Source organism: Ranitomeya variabilis, chromosome 6, assembly GCF_051348905.1.
Source record: "Ranitomeya variabilis isolate aRanVar5 chromosome 6, aRanVar5.hap1, whole genome shotgun sequence".
Taxonomy (NCBI): domain Eukaryota; kingdom Metazoa; phylum Chordata; class Amphibia; order Anura; family Dendrobatidae; genus Ranitomeya; species Ranitomeya variabilis.
Window position 1 is genome coordinate 415,496,706 of NC_135237.1, and position 17,027 is coordinate 415,513,732.

Here is a 17,027-nt window from a genome sequence, read left to right on the forward strand (position 1 = left end):
TAATTTCTTGCTGTTCATATGTTCAGGCTTTTGAGAATCTCTTAACCACTTCTGGTTTCCAAAAACACTAAGTGATTATCAGAAGTGATCTGACCATTCTTCAGGAGTGTTCCCCTCTGAAAAAAATGCTAGAAGACCTTCAATATGAGTCAGTGTGAAGGCTGGAGAGACACCTAGGCGAGGCTCGGGAAATAACCAAAAGACACTGAAAAAAGACACTTCAGGTTTACAGAACAGTACAGAAAAGGAGAGTTTCCTAAAGAGTCTTCTGCTTAAAAAAATGATGTTGTGTGAACACACCCTAAGGGCTCATTCAGATTAGCGTACTTCGTGGACTTGTGCTGTCCATGCGCCCCACGGACCGTATATGGAGAGCACATACACCCATTATAGCCAATTTTCCATCGTACATTGTTGATTTTCCACATTAACCAGCAGTCGGCATGGAAAAAATTGCAGTATGCACTACTTTGGTCTAATTCAATGCAGACGCAACTGAGCTGATTTTTATAGAGCTGTCTGAACCCAGCATTAGAGTGACCACACACAGACCATAAATATATATTGGACAAGAGCATTCCTGGTGATCTCCTATTCAGGGCCTGACACAGCCGTGCAATATACAGACAGTCCATTGACTTTTATGTGTAATGTTTGATTTCTCCATCAGTGGTGCTGTGGGTTGTGGGCAAATTAACCACTTACTCCCAATTTCCCCAAAGCCGGCAGCCCTATAACTACATTAAAGGGAACCTGTCACTCACCACTTTTCTGTCCTACCAGCTAAAAATATCATTTTATTCAGTGTCAGCTATGCATTCCCTAAATACTTATGTAACCCGCTGACTCCCCATGTATCACCCATAAAAACCTTTTATATTTCTCCCATGATTTATGCTAATAGGGTCCTTCCGGTCCGATGGGCGTGGCTTCGGTTCGCGCACTTCTGATTTTCGTCTTTGCCCGCAGTTGAGCAAAGTGTGCTGCGCACTCGTGAGAAACCATTTGACTGCGCAGGCACGGTATCTCACAGTGATCTGCATCATCCACATCAAGGACTGCGTGCAGCAGCCAAGGAGAGGGGTGGATTGAGTGAACCGAAGCCACGCCCATCGGACCGGACAGACCCTATTAGCGTACATCGTGGGAGAAATATAAAAGATTTTTGTGGGTGATACATGGGGAGTCAGGTGGTTACATAAGTATTTAGGGAATGGATAGCTGACACTGTATAAAATGATATTTCTAGCTGGTAGGACAGAAAAGTGGTGACAGGTTCCCTTTAATATTGGTTGCTAAACTTAATGAACACAAATGACATATCAGATTGCCACTTCCACTAGATATCCTGATATCCTTTATACAAAAAAATTTTGGAAGAGCATTTGTGTTGGCTGTAATGTTTGTACCAGAGTTTTATCAAAGAAGTTGTCTTAAACAGTTGATATGAGAGTGGCATAAAGGCTGAAACTTCCCTTAGCAAAATAAGTTGTGTTCCAGGGATCTAAGGAGGCATGCCATAACACTCCGCTGATAGCTGCAGATGCATCTCTTGTGATCCTGGCAAACAGCTGCATACACAGATAGCCATATCCCACTGGAGCAAGACTCTGGCTTATAGAGGACAGTCCCAAGCAGAGGACTACTATGGTGTCTATTTGCCCCATTAGCCATTGAAGGGATTATGTCAGCAGGATTTGCTATGTAATCTAAGGAAAGCATGATTTAGGGGTTAAAACACTGCATTCAGTGATGTGTCACTTATTAGACTGTTTGTTGTTTTATACTTACAATGAAGGTTTTCTCCTAGGAGATAATCACGTCCTGGACTACAGCAGCAGGTGAGCCCTGGTCCAACCACACGCCCTCCTCTGATAAGCTCAGATAAGCTCACTATCAATAGACAATGTACACTGTGGTGTGGGCGAGGTTAGCTTTCTCAGCTCTGCTGCATTCTCCATCTGAAAACTCTGATTGTGTCACACCTGCTGCACCCAGTAAATTAAGTGACACATCATTGGAATCAGGGTGTCTTTTACTTTTTATGCTGCTCCCACATGAGGAAGCAAAAACCTGCTGACAGATTCCTTTTAAACATTCTTTCATTGTTGCTTATGTATTCAAGTCTATTGCTTTCTGTTTTACTCTCCTATAGATGGTGAGCCGGAGGTCGATGGAGCTCCCGCAGCTCCTCTAGATGTGGAATGTCTTGATGCTAATAAAGACTATGTAATAATCTCATGGAAACAGCCAGCAGTTGATGGCGGGAGTCCAATTGTGGGATATTTTATTGACAGGTTAGTATCATGAATATTCATATAAAATTGTAGAATTGGCATATCTTACTGACCATCTTTTCAGATGTGCAGAGCTGTATATTTATGTATAGTCTTTATTGTACGCTCAATCCAACTGATGACCCTCATTCTTCTGAAAAAAATAAAAATAAAAAAGCAACAATATCCCATACCTGTCCGCCGTACAGTCATGTCCCATGATGTAAATACATCTGAAGGGGTTAAATACATTTACAACCAGGAGCCTGCTAATGCAGCTGCCCCTAGCTGTAAAAACTGGGGAATGAAGGAATGAATGGAATTCAGCTTCGTTGACTTGCGGTGCCATCATAGAAGCTGCGTCCCCTGGTGGCATAAACTCATAAGAACTGTAGCATGGGAATTTTTCTGAATATTTTCTCCCGCTACCTAGAATATAAGACATATTTTCAGCTGTTTCACACTTTTTTTTGTTAAGTATATAATTCCACATGTGTTAATTCATAGTTTTGATGCCTTCAGTGTGAATGTACAATTTTCATAGTCATGAAAATACAGAAAAATCTTTAAATGAGAAGGTGTGTCCAAACTTTTGGTCTGTACTGTATATGTGTCTCACTGATATATATATATATATATATATATATATATATATATATAAAATGACTGTATATATGTTTCACGAAGCCCGTGGAACCATTCTATGTCCATTTTGCAAGCCGGCGAGAAAATCTCGCTGTACGGATGCCACACGGATGACACACGGATAATTTTTTGGAGAAAAAAATCGCATCCTCGCATTGAATATGGATCACTGTTCAGGAACTTTTCTGCGTATCTCAGCCATAAAAAACGGACCTTATTTTTATACGTTAGGTGTGGCACCGGCCTTAGTGTGTGACAGCAACCAAACATTAAAAAAATATGTAAATCTGGTATTGCTGTAGATGCACTGCACAACTAACCGTATAAAAAAATAAAACCAATTCTTCACCTGCTGTTGATTTGTTCAGTCTGCCTCCCAGATATCGAAGTAAGACATGGTGCACATTTATCATGCGCTGAGCGCTTGCACAGAGCTTTCTATGTTAATCTCTGAAATACGTGATTCAGACGGAACCCCTATAAGAAGATTCCCTATAATGAGGCAGATGGAGGAACTGTGGATGTTGTCTGGCCTATGATCCAGCAGTGTCCTTCATTTTAGGCGTGCATTAAAACACACTCTTCCACAGTTTTGTGCACTTCTGGAAAAAAGGACATTGCTGAACAGAGGTAACTTTGCTGCCTCATTATAGTAAGTGGATCCCTTGAGGGTTTCATCTGAATCATGTCACTCAGAGATTTAGATGGAAACCCCAAAGTAAGTGCTTAGCTTAGAGCGCCAGATAAATGTGATCCCAAATGTTATGTAAAATGTTTTCAATAAAAGCTTCATCTCAATCCGCAAAAAAAGTCCCCACTCAGATCTGTCATCTGTCAATGGAAATATAGGGGGCTTTGACGTTACTGGTAGTACAAAGGCTCTGGAAAAGCAAAATAGCACCCCCCCAAAAGAAATTCAGCAAATCCCTCCCTTCTGAGCCCCAGTGTGCCTAAATCACATTTAGCTTCCACATGTTTGGCATTTCTGTAGAGATGAGAACCCGCCTAATTTGCACGTGCATGTCTCCAGAGGCACAATGTACTGGTCACTACAACATACTTGTTAGGCCCCTTTCATAAATCAGTTTTTTGCCGTCAGTCACAATCCGTTGGCTCAACGGAGCGACGGATCTGTCGCAGATTGTGAAAAACTGATGCGACGGATTTGTTTTTTCAACGGATCTGACTAGCAGATCTGGCTAATTGGATCCTAAAAAAATCGAAGCATGCTCAGTTAAAAAAAATGGAATCCGTCGCCGGATTCCATCATTTGACGGATCCGGCACCCATAGGCTTCCATTCGAGCACACGACGGATCCGTCACTGTCCGTTTTTTCGACGGACACAAAAACCGTTACTTTGTCCGTTGTCTCCGGCCGACGGACAAACAATTTTCAATGGATTCGGCGAACGATGGATGAAACGTGAGGCCATCCGTCGCAATCCATCACTAACACAAGTCGATGAGAAAAAAACAGCCGGCGGCATCAGTCGCCGGATTTTTTTTTTGAAAATTCAATGGATTGCGACTGATAACAAAAAACTGATGTGTGAAAGGGGCCATACTACAATGGCAGTTCACAATTTTCACTCAGCATCATCCACTGCTGCTTGCTTTTGAAACACACATGGAGTAAAAATCGTCTCTACACCTGTAGATAAATTCACAAAAGGGTATAATTTCCAAAATTTGGTCACTTGAGGGGGATTCTGCTCTTCTAGCACTTAGGAGCTCTATTTTTGGTGTCCGCAAACAATTCTAGGAAAATCTGCACTTCAGGAGTGAAATAGTGCTCTTCAACTCCCGAGGTTTGCCGTGTGGCTAAGCAGTATTTCTACATTCAGCACAAATTGTGGTGCAATTTTTACCTGTTCCCAATGTAAAAATATAAAATCCGGTGGTAAAAATGTAATTATTGTTTTCTTTCCTGCCCAATGGTGTAAAATTCTGTGACTCACCTGTGGTATCAATATGATCACTGCATCCCTAGATGAATTAACTGATAGGTGTAGTTTGTAATTCGGTGTCTCTTATGGGGGGTTCTGCTGTTCTGGCACATTAGGGGTTGTGCCAATGTGACATGGCACCCTCAAACTAGTCCAGCAAAATCTTAATTCCAAAATGACACTTCTTCCTTTCAGAGCTTTGCACTGTGCCTTAAAAGTAGTTTTCAACCACATATGGGGTATCAACATAATCAGGAGAAATTGCACAACAATTTTTGGTTCCATTTTCTCCTGTTACCCTTGTGAAAGTGAGGCTAGAATATATTTTTGTGGGAAAATGTAATTTTTTTTCATTTTCAGGGCTCAATGTTATAAACGTCTGTGAAGCACCTGGGGGTTCAAGGTGCTCAACACACAGCTAGATACAGGTGCTTCTCACAAAATTAGAATATCATCAAAAAGTTGACACAAGGAATGCGACACTTGTAGTCCATGTCCTGGATACAGCTGTGTGTGGTGGTTCTTGAAGCAATTACTCCAGCAGCAGTCCACTCCTTGAGAATCTCCCCAAAATGTTTGAATGGCCTTTTCTTAATAATCCATTCAAGGCTGCGGTTATCCCGGTTGCTAGTGCATCTTTTTTTACCACACTTTTTCCTTTTCTTTCCATGAATATGCTTGGATACAGCACTCTGTGAACAGCCAGCTTCTTTAGCAATGACCTTTTGTGGCTTACCCTCCTTGTGGAGTGTGTTAATGACTGCCTTCTGGACATCTGTCAAGTCAGCAGTCTACCCCATGATTGTGGGGAGCCTACTGAAACAGACTAAGGGACCTTTTTAAACTCTTAGGAAGCCTTTGCAGTTTTTTTTTGCTAATTATTCTAATTTACTGAGATAACGACTTTTGGGATTTCATTGGCTGAAAGCCATAATCATCAACATTAACAGAAATAAACACTTGAAATAGATCACTCTGTTTGTAATGACTCTATATAATATATGAGTTTCACTTTTTGTATTGAAGTACTGAAATAAATTAACTTTTTGATAATATTCTAGTTTTGTGACAAGCACCTGTACATTTCTCGAGGGGTCTAGTTTCCAAAATGGTGTCACTTGTGGGTGTTTTCTACTGTTTAGGCACATTTGGGGCTCTTCAAATGTGACATGGCATCCCCTAATTTTTCCAGCACATTTTGTATTTGAAAAGTAAAACGGCACTCCTTCTCTTCTGAGCCCTGCCATGCACCCAAATAGTAGTTTTCCCCCACATATTGGGTATCGGCATGCTCAGGAGAAATTACACAACATATTTTGGGGTCCATTTTTTTCCTGTTCCCCTTGTGAAAATAAAAAAAATTGGGTCTAAAGTAATATTTTTGTTAAAAAAAGTTAAAAGTTCATTTTTGCCTTCCACATTGTTTCAGTTCCTGTGAAGCACCTGAAGGGTAAATACACTTCTTAAATGTGGTTTTGAGCACCTTGAGGAGTGCAGTTTTTAGAATGCTGTCACTTTTAGGTATTTTCTGGCATATGGACTCCTCAAAGTCACTTCAAATGTAAGGTTGTTCCTAAAAAAATGTTTTTGTGAATTTTGTTGAAAAAATGAGAAATCGTTGGTAAACTTTTAACCCTTATAACTTCCTAACAAAAAAAAATAATGTTTCAAAAAGTTTGCTGATGTAAAATAGACATGTTGGAAATGTTATTTATTAACTATTTTGTGTGACATAACTCTCGGATTTAAAGGCATACAAATTAACAGTATGAAAATTGCTACATTTTTGTCAAATTTTTGTTTTCTTTTAAAAAAATAAACAAAAGTCATATCAAAGAAATTTTTACCACTGTCATGAAGTACAGTATGTCAAGAAAAAACAAACTCATAAAAAGTGGGATTCGTTGAAGCGTTCCAGAGTTTTTAAAGCATAAAGTGACACTAGTCAAAATTGTAAAATTTGGCCTGGTCATGATGGTGCAAACAGCCTTGGAGTGTAAAGGGGTTAATGGACTGGAGCCTGTGTCTATACACATAACAGGTTGTTGTTTTTTTTTGCTGTCTTGACTGTTTAGTGTGTATAGACTATTAAATACTTATAATTATGAACAGATAGGGGGGTTATTCATTTGAGGGCTCAGCACAGAGCATTGATAGATCTTGTAGATTTATCACATGTACGTCATCTTAACAGCTCATTTACATATTAAGAAAAACCTCAATATCTCTAGAATAAAACATCAGATCGCTAATATCAAGGTATCATTTTATTCAGTTTCCTCTGACCTGCATGTCCATATAGATGGCTTAGTAGGATTGATCCTTCTGACAAATTCTCTTTAAATTGTCACAATAGATGTAACAAGTGCCATGTGTTCATTACATACAGTATGTGTATATTATGTTGACTGAGTTTTCTTCTCCTTTTTTTGTGTAAGGTGTGAGGTTGGCACAAGTCACTGGACCCAGTGTAACGACACTCCTGTGAAATTTGCCCGCTTCCCAGTTACTGGCTTGATTGAAGGAAGATCGTACCTTTTCCGTGTAAGGGCTGTAAATAAAACTGGAGTCAGCAGACCTTCTCGTGTTTCAGAGCCAGTGGCAGCTCTAGATCCAGCAGACAGAGCCAGAATCAGAAGTAAGCCATATTTGTATTTGTGGAGAAATCACTGCTCTACGTCTTTCTATAGTATTTCTCACAGTATAGAGTGGACTCCATTGCCTAGGCTACAAATTCCCTAACAATTTTCTGTGAGCTAAGCAGCTCTTATTCCATGCTGATACTTTTTCTTCCTGTATTGATATATTGTAGCAAACTAACACAGTGGTGATTGCCAGTCTTAGGCCGGAGTCACACTACCGTACAATGCGGCCAAGTGCTATGAGATAAAACATTGCATAGCACTCGGCCCAGTGTTACTCTATGGGGCAGCTCACATCTGCGATTATTTTCTCATGCCGGATCGGCGTGCGAGAACAATCGGCTCACTCACACCCATATAAGTCTATGGGTGTGAGTGACACATGTCTGCCTCCTCCACAGCTGTGCAAGAGAGGCTCGGAGCACAGACGCATGACGCTTGGCTCCCAGCAGAGCAGGATCCGAGGGTCATTAGCAGATCACATCCAATGCTCTCACATCCGATGCCACACGCATCTTGTGTGACTCCAGCCTTAGCGTTCGCCCACACTAGCGTATAAATCAGACGACTATCGAGAGAAAATCAGATTGCACTAGGAGAAATTTATTCAATGAAGCTGTACAGATCTGCGTCTTTTTTCTCAGCTGTATTCGTCATGAAAAAAACATCGCAGCATGCTGTGATTTCACTTTGAAATCTGATGGGTGTGAGAAATAGATCACATCACATGGACCACGAGTATGGCAATTTATTTTAAAGGATATATTACAATTCTGTAACGTAGGGAGCTGTAAATGGTCCTGTAAATGATTAATAGCTGTTGAATAAAAAAGCTGATTGTATACGGACAGCACACGGATCACAAGTGAGAAAAAGTCGTCCCACTTTCCTGGATGAGAATGGGACCGACTTTCTTCTGCACTAGTGTGAGCGTACCCTCACAGGCTGTCCAGACTTGGGGTTAAAGTCTGCAGTCATTTTATGTGACTGCAGACTTGTGAATCCTCACAGCCTGCACAGTGCGTGCTGGCAGGATTCGCTGACAGCGGGAGCTGGCGATCATGTGACTGCAAGTAAGTGAGTTGCATACTTCCAGCCACATTCCGACTATGCGTATCTGGCCTCACTCAATTCTCTTGTATTGAGTGAAGCCGCACACATCTAGTCGGAACGTGACCACATGTATGCAAATCGTGTACTTGTGGTCACGTGCCTGTCCACTCCCGGTGCTGGAGAATCCTGACAGCACACACTGTGCGCGCTGTGAGGATTCACAAGTCTGCAAACTTGTACCTCAAGTCTGAACAACCACTTTAATGAACAGGCTCACTGGAGTGCGACTTCTTAATGAATTCAGCAGTACATGCCACCTAATAAATTCAGCTCATCTTCGCAGTGGAAGGTGCCTTCATGTGCCTCGCCAGAAATGCTACTCCAGTTAACGGTTGGAGTACCATTTCTGTTGCAAGCACTTTTGCTGTATTTGACAGGTGGGCATAATCATGTAATGTCCTGCCCTGGCTCCTCCTCAGCTTTCTCCATTATGGCAGAGCTGTTTCAAATTACCAGGAAAATGCCAAAAGTTGCCCTATTTTTGTGCAATTCCACATTGAGCAAAAATGTTGTGATTTTTGTTTGTTGGTTTTTACGCCAGAGTTCTAGCAAAAATACTTTGAAGAATCAGCCCCAAAGGATGTTAGAAAATGAGAAAACTTTATACTTTAACTTTTTCAATCACTGTTTTATTGACATCATTATGCTATAACCCAGGTCGTCCTTCTGCTCCATGGACCGGACAAATCATTGTAACCGAAGAGGAACCCACAGGTCAGAAAACTAAGAGAGCGAGTGGAGACTGTGTGTGCTCCAGACTGTGTAGTAGAAGATATATACTGTATATATTGGAGGAGATTTACATAGCTAATGTTGACATAATTGGTGCCATAGAACTGTTTTATATGCTTTGCACATTTATTAATTGTTTTGTTTTAGACATTTGTAGGGACCTTGAACAACATGGAATCATTACCTATCAGGGAAAATTGTGTGATTTCAGATGTAACATTGTTACAATGTGATAATTCAAGTTTTTAAATGTAAAAAAAAGTGCAAATGCAAATTATGTTGTTTTTAAACTTTCAGCAAGATTTCCACTGGTTACATTTCTCTAAAAAAGTGGGCAGACGTCCCCAATCCAGACTGGGCCATTTTGATAAATTTGGCACAGTTTAGTGATTTGAGTTTTTTTGAAAGTCACTCTTATCTTCTAGTGGTATTTGTTGGTATATTTTGCACTGGAAACTTCAAAATTCAAGAAGATAGCTCAAAATTTGTTCCCCCCCCAAAAAAAAATAAATAAATACAATTTTATTTTTGTCTTTACCCTCTTGTTGTGAGTTTTTAGTGCAAAAAGTCACGGGTTCCAGACATGCATACAATCACTCCAGGATGAACTGGAGTACATTTGCTCAATGCAAATGATGCAATTTTTTACAAATTAACAATTGATGAATCAGTTGAAAACCTCAACCCCTTCACGACTTTGCGATTATCTGTTTTTGAGTTTTTGCTTTTTATTTTTCCATCCATATGATCATGTGAGGGGTTTTTTTGTGAGACGAGTTGTACTTTTGAACGGCACGATTGATTTTACCATATAGTGTCCTGGAAAACAGGAAAAAAATTACAAGTGCGATGAAATAGCAAAAAAAGTGCAATTCCGCAATTGTTTTTTTTTTTTTTTTTTTTATTTACCATGCTCACTAAATACTAAAGCTGACATGCTATTATGATTTTCCAGGTCATTACGAGATCACAGATACCAAACATGTCTAGGTTATTTTTTTATTTGTGGTGAAAAATATCCAAAGTTTGTAAGAATAAAAAGAAATGGCATCTCCATTTTACGGGATGTGGGATTGGGTGAGGGCTTATTGTTTGCCCACCGAGCTGATGTTTTATTGATACTGTTTTACGGTAGATAAAATGTTCTCATTGCCTGTTATGAAGAAAAAAAACTTAATTCTGGAATTTAGATTTTTTTCTTGTTATGCTGTTTACCAATTGGATTAATTTAGTTTATATATTGATAGATCGGGCGTTTCTGACAGCAGCAATAACAAATATGTGTATTTTTTATTGTTTTATTTTGAATGGGCCAAAAGGGAGGTGAATTAAACTTTTTTCATTTTTTTATCTTTTTAAATATTTTTTAAAACATTTTTTCTACCTTTTACTTGTTTCAATAGCTTGCTTAGGAGACTTAAAGCTGCGATCATCCGATCACTTGTACTACACATTGCAGGGCTTCAGCCTTGCTATGTGTCGCAGAAATCATCATCTCCTATGAATGCTGACCAGGGGCCAACATTCATAAGAGATGTGCGATGACAAGCCTGGTGGTCTTCTGCAATCCCCCAACTGTAATGACAACCCATCAGAGTCCCACAATCACGTGACGCGGTGCAAATGGGCGTCTTGTGACACGCTTCTGCCAGGTCCGAGTTAAATGCCACTGTCAGAGAATGACAATGGCATTTAACATGTTAACAGCCGTGGGTGGATCCCAATTCCTCCAGCGGCTGTTAAAGGTACATGACAGCTGATCAAATCAGGTTACATGTGCAGGGAAAGAAGCAGTCTCGGCACCAGATCCCGCATCAGATGCATAGACACAACCTATGATGTACCTGTACGTCATAGGTGATGAAGAGGTTAGAAAAGGGGAAACATATAAAATAGCTTTATAAAAGGCGCAAATGAAAAGAAGAATAAGGTGCAAATGAGACATACCAAAAACTGGACAACATTAGGTGCAATTGAATAATGAATTGGACCTGTAAAATCTATTTACACTGAAAGATTATCACGATTGAATTTCTAGATCTCTTGGTTTGCACAAAAGATCATCATCGCTCTATCACTTATTGCACTTTGCACACATGGAGCAGGGTCGGCCTGTGAAGACAGGCTTTTAAACATCTGCTGTTCAGTAAACATAAGAACAAAATCCACAGAACAGAAAACATAGTATTATCAGTAGGACCCTATACCAAGTGATACCAAGGGTCTGGTCTGCACGACACTCTCACATATCTCACAGAAATACAGAAAAGAAAAGAGAGACACATAGTCCAATATAAAACGTAACTCATTTTATTAAATGCATAATTACAAACATCAGTATATAGATACAGATATAATGAAAATAGCAAAGATGAATAGTATGGAACAATGGTGACAATGTGGAGACAATGGGTAAGACCCCCCTTTTACAAAGGATTTCGATGTTTCTGCTGCCTGTTCATCGGTGCTCTCTATCTGTGTCCTATGTGACTCACCTGACCGGTTACTAATACTGAGTCTTTTTGATTCTGATTATTTATTGTTTTGTATTGAGACTTGAATTGAACGTGACACACTGTGAGAGAACAGGATGAGTAGTCATGAATAACATAAGCACTGGCACTTTATATATAATGGAGCTATTTCCAGGGTCGCCCATCCACTTTATATGTATCCTTTCTAGGGTTTTGGTGCTAGTTTCAGCATTGTTCCATACTATTCATCTTTGCTATTTTCATTATATCTGTATCTATATTCTGATGTTTGTAATTATGTATTTAATAAGATGAGTTGCGTTTTATATTGGACTCTGTCTCCCTTTCCCTTTCTGTATTTCTGTTCAGTAAACATGCGCTGTGCATCACTCAGTGTAAGTGGACCATGAGTTTCAGTAAATCTGTCCCATTATTCCTGGTAAGAAATTAATCTTTTCTATCATTGCCAACTCCAGAGGGGATTATTCCTGGACCACCATCGAATCTCTCTGTGACAGAAGCCACCAAAAACTATGTGGTGCTGAGCTGGAAGCCTCCTCAATTGCGCGGTCATGAAGGCGTCATGTACTATGTAGAAAAGGTGAGACTGATTCAGGATTAATTGTCTTACACAAAACCCTGCATTATTGAAGACTGCTTGTAAGTCGTAAAATGGCCAATAACAAACATAGATCCCACCTAGCTGACCCTAAAGATAGCTATTATGGTTACCGTTACAATTCCTGTATTCTCAGCCAGGTTTCCCAGACTTCTGAATGGCCGATCTGTCTAGTTATGAAGGGACACGTTCTCTAATTCATATTACTGCTTACAGGGAACCTGACAGACGATCCATGAATCAGATACTGGCTGCGTTATTGCTGCCATGTATGTTTCCTCACAGATGCTCAGTCATAGTTTGGAAAGTGGGCTGAGTACTTTGTGTCTTGGATGAGTAGTCTGAGGTGAGGCAGGTCGTTACCTGCTCCTTCCGTCCTTGCTTACCTAGACTGACAGGTCTATTCCTATACATACATGTTGGGAGAGATCTGTCAGGGAAACAAGACTTGGAGAAGCCGCAAGGAACCCACATTGGACTAGTCTTCCAAGGTACATAGTTTCTCCAACGCTGCTTCTTCTCAGAGAGAATATGCACGGCTGCCATAATGCAGCCAGGCTCTCATTACTGATGTCTTTGGTTCAAGCAGCATTAATCTCATTATAGGTTTTCTTTAATATGCTATTCAAGAGTATAAGAACCCGTGATGGAAACCTCTATAGGAACTGTACTTGAAGACATTGGTGGCTGTTTAATAAATAATAAGAAAAAAAGTGCTGCATAAAATATAACTTTTAACACCTGGGCAGGTAGAAAAACTCATGTGCTTACTATGGTTTGATGAAGGTGAAACGAGGCGCTACTGTATGTATATAGCTGTACATGACCTTTAACCGTGTACTCGTTCATGCTGTTACAGAGCGTCGCTGGCACAGAAAACTGGCAGAGAGTCAACACAGAAATCCCAGTGAAGTCTCCAAGGTTTGCTCTCTTTGATCTTGCCGAGGGAAAGTCTTACAGTTTCAGAGTACGTTCCTGTAACTCTGCAGGAGTGGGGGAACCCTCAGAGGCAACGGAGTCCACAGTAGTGGGTGACATACTTGGTAAGTGATAGCAGTGAACACAGTCATGCATCAGGTTAACAAGTGTAGGTCAGTCAAAGCTTTGTAGCTTTTATTCATTTGTTCAGGGCATTTATGAACGCATAAGATATATACAGGATGTTCCTTCTGTAACATGAAAGTAATTCAACTTTATTTTTTTATTCACGCTAACTCCTAACCTATCTCCCTGTAGACATCCCCAACCCACCGAGTAACCTTGTACCTACAAGGAACACAGATACCTCTGTAGTTCTTACATGGACAGAGTCCAAGGATGCCAGAGAGCTGGTGGGATACTACATTGAGGCCAGCATTTCAGGATCCGGCAAGTGGGAACCATGCAACAACAACCCAGTGAAAGGCACAAGGTAGCCAATGTTCCTGCTAAGGGTTTAGCTATTTTCTTATATGTCTTCCTTAAACATAGTATTATAGATACATTACCATTACCAAGCATATGAATGATCTATATTAGGGTACGTTCCCACGGTCAGTAAAAGCTGTGGCAGCATCCAGTAAATAAATTTTACCCATACAATGTATTGGATGCGGTGATTCTGCACGGTTCAATAAACACATGCGGAATCACCTGCTTTCAAATGTTGGCAGCGCTTTGGATGCAGCGGACATGTGGTGCGTCCAATGCCCATTACTGACCGTGTGCACCTACCTTTAGACATTGTCAGCAACCCTCACTGTTCAGCTGATTAAAGAGGCTGCAGGGCCCTGAAACTAGCTCAGCAGGTTGTGTAGCGGTTGTAAGTGGTATTGTAGCTTTCTGCCTGCAAGTGAGTGCAGGTTCTCTTAGGCGCTATTCGGGGCTGCAACACAATGTATCAAGCTAACCAGATCCGGTGCCCAGCAACACAATGTATCAAGCTATCCAAATCCGATGCCCTGCAACATAATGTATCAAGTTATCCAAATCCGATGCCCTGCAACATAATGTATCAAGTTATCCAAATCCGATGCCCTGCAACACAATGTATCAAGTTATCCAAATCCGATGCCCTGCAACATAATGTATCAAGCTATCCAAATCCGATGCCCTGCAACATAATGTATCAAGTTATCCAAATCCAGTGCCCTGCAGCCCCTTCAATCAACCCATTGGTGGGGTGCCCGGAGTTAGACTTCCACCAGACTTGCTGTTGTTGAGCTTTTGTAAGGATAGACCTCCCTTAATCTATCACATTTTGTATACCCATGAACGTTGTGTAGGTTTAGATTTTTGGCACAGCAGATGACCTAATTGTAGGTCCAGAATTAGACAAATAGGTTGTTGCTTTTGTTTTTTAAGAAACATAACCATTCCTGTTCATGAGATGTCTTGGTATTTACTTTATGTGAATGAACGGCAATATCAGACACATGTACACAAGTTGTACTATTTTGGGCAGGAAGGAAGGGGAAAACAAAGAGTTTTTTCAAGAAATCTAACCCCTTTAATCTCTAAGCTCTGGAGATAAGAACCACAAATGGTTTATGTGAGTTGTCACATGTCCTTTCCTTGATGTAATTTTCATATTTATAACAAGTCTGATGGAGATGTTCACATGTTCATAGTGAGGTTTATGCTCTTGCGTTCGGTGTTCGTGCTCAGTTAATATATTTATACATATTAACTCTCGTTCTTGTGCTGCAAATGTGTTTGCTTCTCTGCTGCACACAGATTTGTTTGCCATGGTCTTCTTACTGGTGAAAACTACATTTTACGAGTCCGAGCTGTGAATGCTGCTGGCCTTAGTGGCTATTCTTCTGACTCAGAGCCAATAATAGTGAAAGCTGCCATTGGTAAGTGTTGCTCATCAATGATAACCAGATTTGGTAGTTTGCTGTACATTTACAATGCGCTTTCCTTGCTTTCATTGGTATAATGATCATTTAATCAATGCTGTCGCTTCGCACCATCACTCCACATTTCCTTTCCAATGTTGATTTAGCACAATCCAGCCGATGTTATTTGTGCTGTTCTTTGTGAGTACACATTTCACCACCAGTGATGTTCTTAGCCTCTCACCATGTCTGAAGTCACATCTCTTCATCCTATGTAGAAGAAATCCTGATTTCATAGCCCAGTATGTGAAATCCATTCCTAATGACTTTGCACTTGCACTTCTGCACATTGTCATGTCTGTAAATAATCTACCAGTTTACTGCATATTGCACGGATGTATTATTGCTGCATGACACAGCCATAGTTCATTTCCACCTATGCTAACAGCTTGCAATTTAATATTCTGCCTTTTGTTAATGGTCTGTTTCACATTTTGCAATGCGAAAGAAAGCATCATGACTATTATTTGAATGGAAACCATTCATGAGGATTTTTACGCATCAAACTAATGTATGCACAGGCACTTTTATGCTGATTACATCCATACCAGCATTGAAATTGTATGAAAATGAGCTGCAAGTGCTTCATTGTGGGACGCTGAACTTGCAGGTCTCCTGCCCTTCCTCCTTATTTTCCTCCCACCACCTGCTGTCTGTGTCTGATTGACAGTTCATTCTCATTTCAGTGACCAGTCAGGCAGACACAGGAGGCAGATAGCAGGCGGGGAATAGGGACGGAGCGCTGCAAGTGCAGTGTCCCAACCCGAACAACTTGCGGTTCATTTACATACAATTTCAACTTTGGATTTCTCAGAAACAATAAAATGGTTTTCTACAATGAAGTCATGAATTTGATCAAAAGCATTTTGTACATGCATGCCATTAATTTGCAGAATAAAATCTTCATGACAGGTTCCCTTAAAGTATAACTATTTTTGGCCAAAATTAAAATTTCAAAAAAGAATATGGAATTAAAGAGACTTATCTAACTACAGACATAGATCATCATTTGATCAGTGGCGTCCTGACTGACACTTTATTAATTTCACAAATGCTAGTAAAGCCCTATTGGCTAATTGTAGCCAAATGCTTTGACTCTAAAGAAGCTGACAGGAGCCATATTGGCAGAGTGCATTCCTAGAGCCCCTGCCACTTCATTCTATTGCTGGAGAGTAGTCACAGCAGATGGGCCCTGACGATCAGACATTGATAGCATATCTTAGTAGTATGGTGTCATGGAACAGCCACATCGTTGATGGCCCTGTATTATGTCCCGACATGGAAGTTGCTTTGAAAGTGGGCCACCATTGTGATGTCTTGCCATTGGTACAAATACATTCCTCGTTTAGGCACTAATTTCTTTGTGCTATGCATATTGCATACAATCCGGTAGAATGTAGATTGTTATATTTTTTATAGTTTTTTACCCCAGTGTCTACCAATATTTGGACAGCAAAACCTGATGCCCTCAATTCTTAGAGGTTTTTGGCATACACCATAGTTGACAATTTACATACAAATTGTATGTTTCTTTGTGAGCCTATGTAATTTGACTGAAACTGAGGTTCACAAGGCTTAAGGAAGGAGAAATCTGTCATTCGTCATGGTCACTTTGGTTTTTTTTCCTTGTGTTATGTTCCATCTTCAGACCTGACGTTTGTAAAACTCAGTTTTGCCTGGTGTGTTCATGTAGTCATCAA

The 17,027-nt window shown here is 40.3% G+C and overlaps 1 protein-coding gene across 2 annotated transcripts in view; it reads left to right on the forward strand.

Moving 5' to 3' along the window:
* The window catches only part of MYOM1 (myomesin 1), a 181,635-nt gene that overhangs the window by 72,358 nt on the left and 92,250 nt on the right, over positions 1-17,027 (forward strand). For both annotated transcript variants that reach the window (XM_077270304.1, XM_077270305.1), the window contains exons 11-17: positions 2,156-2,297; positions 7,307-7,506; positions 9,281-9,337; positions 12,306-12,430; positions 13,308-13,491; positions 13,685-13,859; positions 15,164-15,285. In XM_077270304.1, coding sequence (XP_077126419.1) covers positions 2,156-2,297; positions 7,307-7,506; positions 9,281-9,337; positions 12,306-12,430; positions 13,308-13,491; positions 13,685-13,859; positions 15,164-15,285 — 1,005 coding nt within the window. The remainder of the gene's footprint in view (positions 1-2,155; positions 2,298-7,306; positions 7,507-9,280; positions 9,338-12,305; positions 12,431-13,307; positions 13,492-13,684; positions 13,860-15,163; positions 15,286-17,027) is intronic.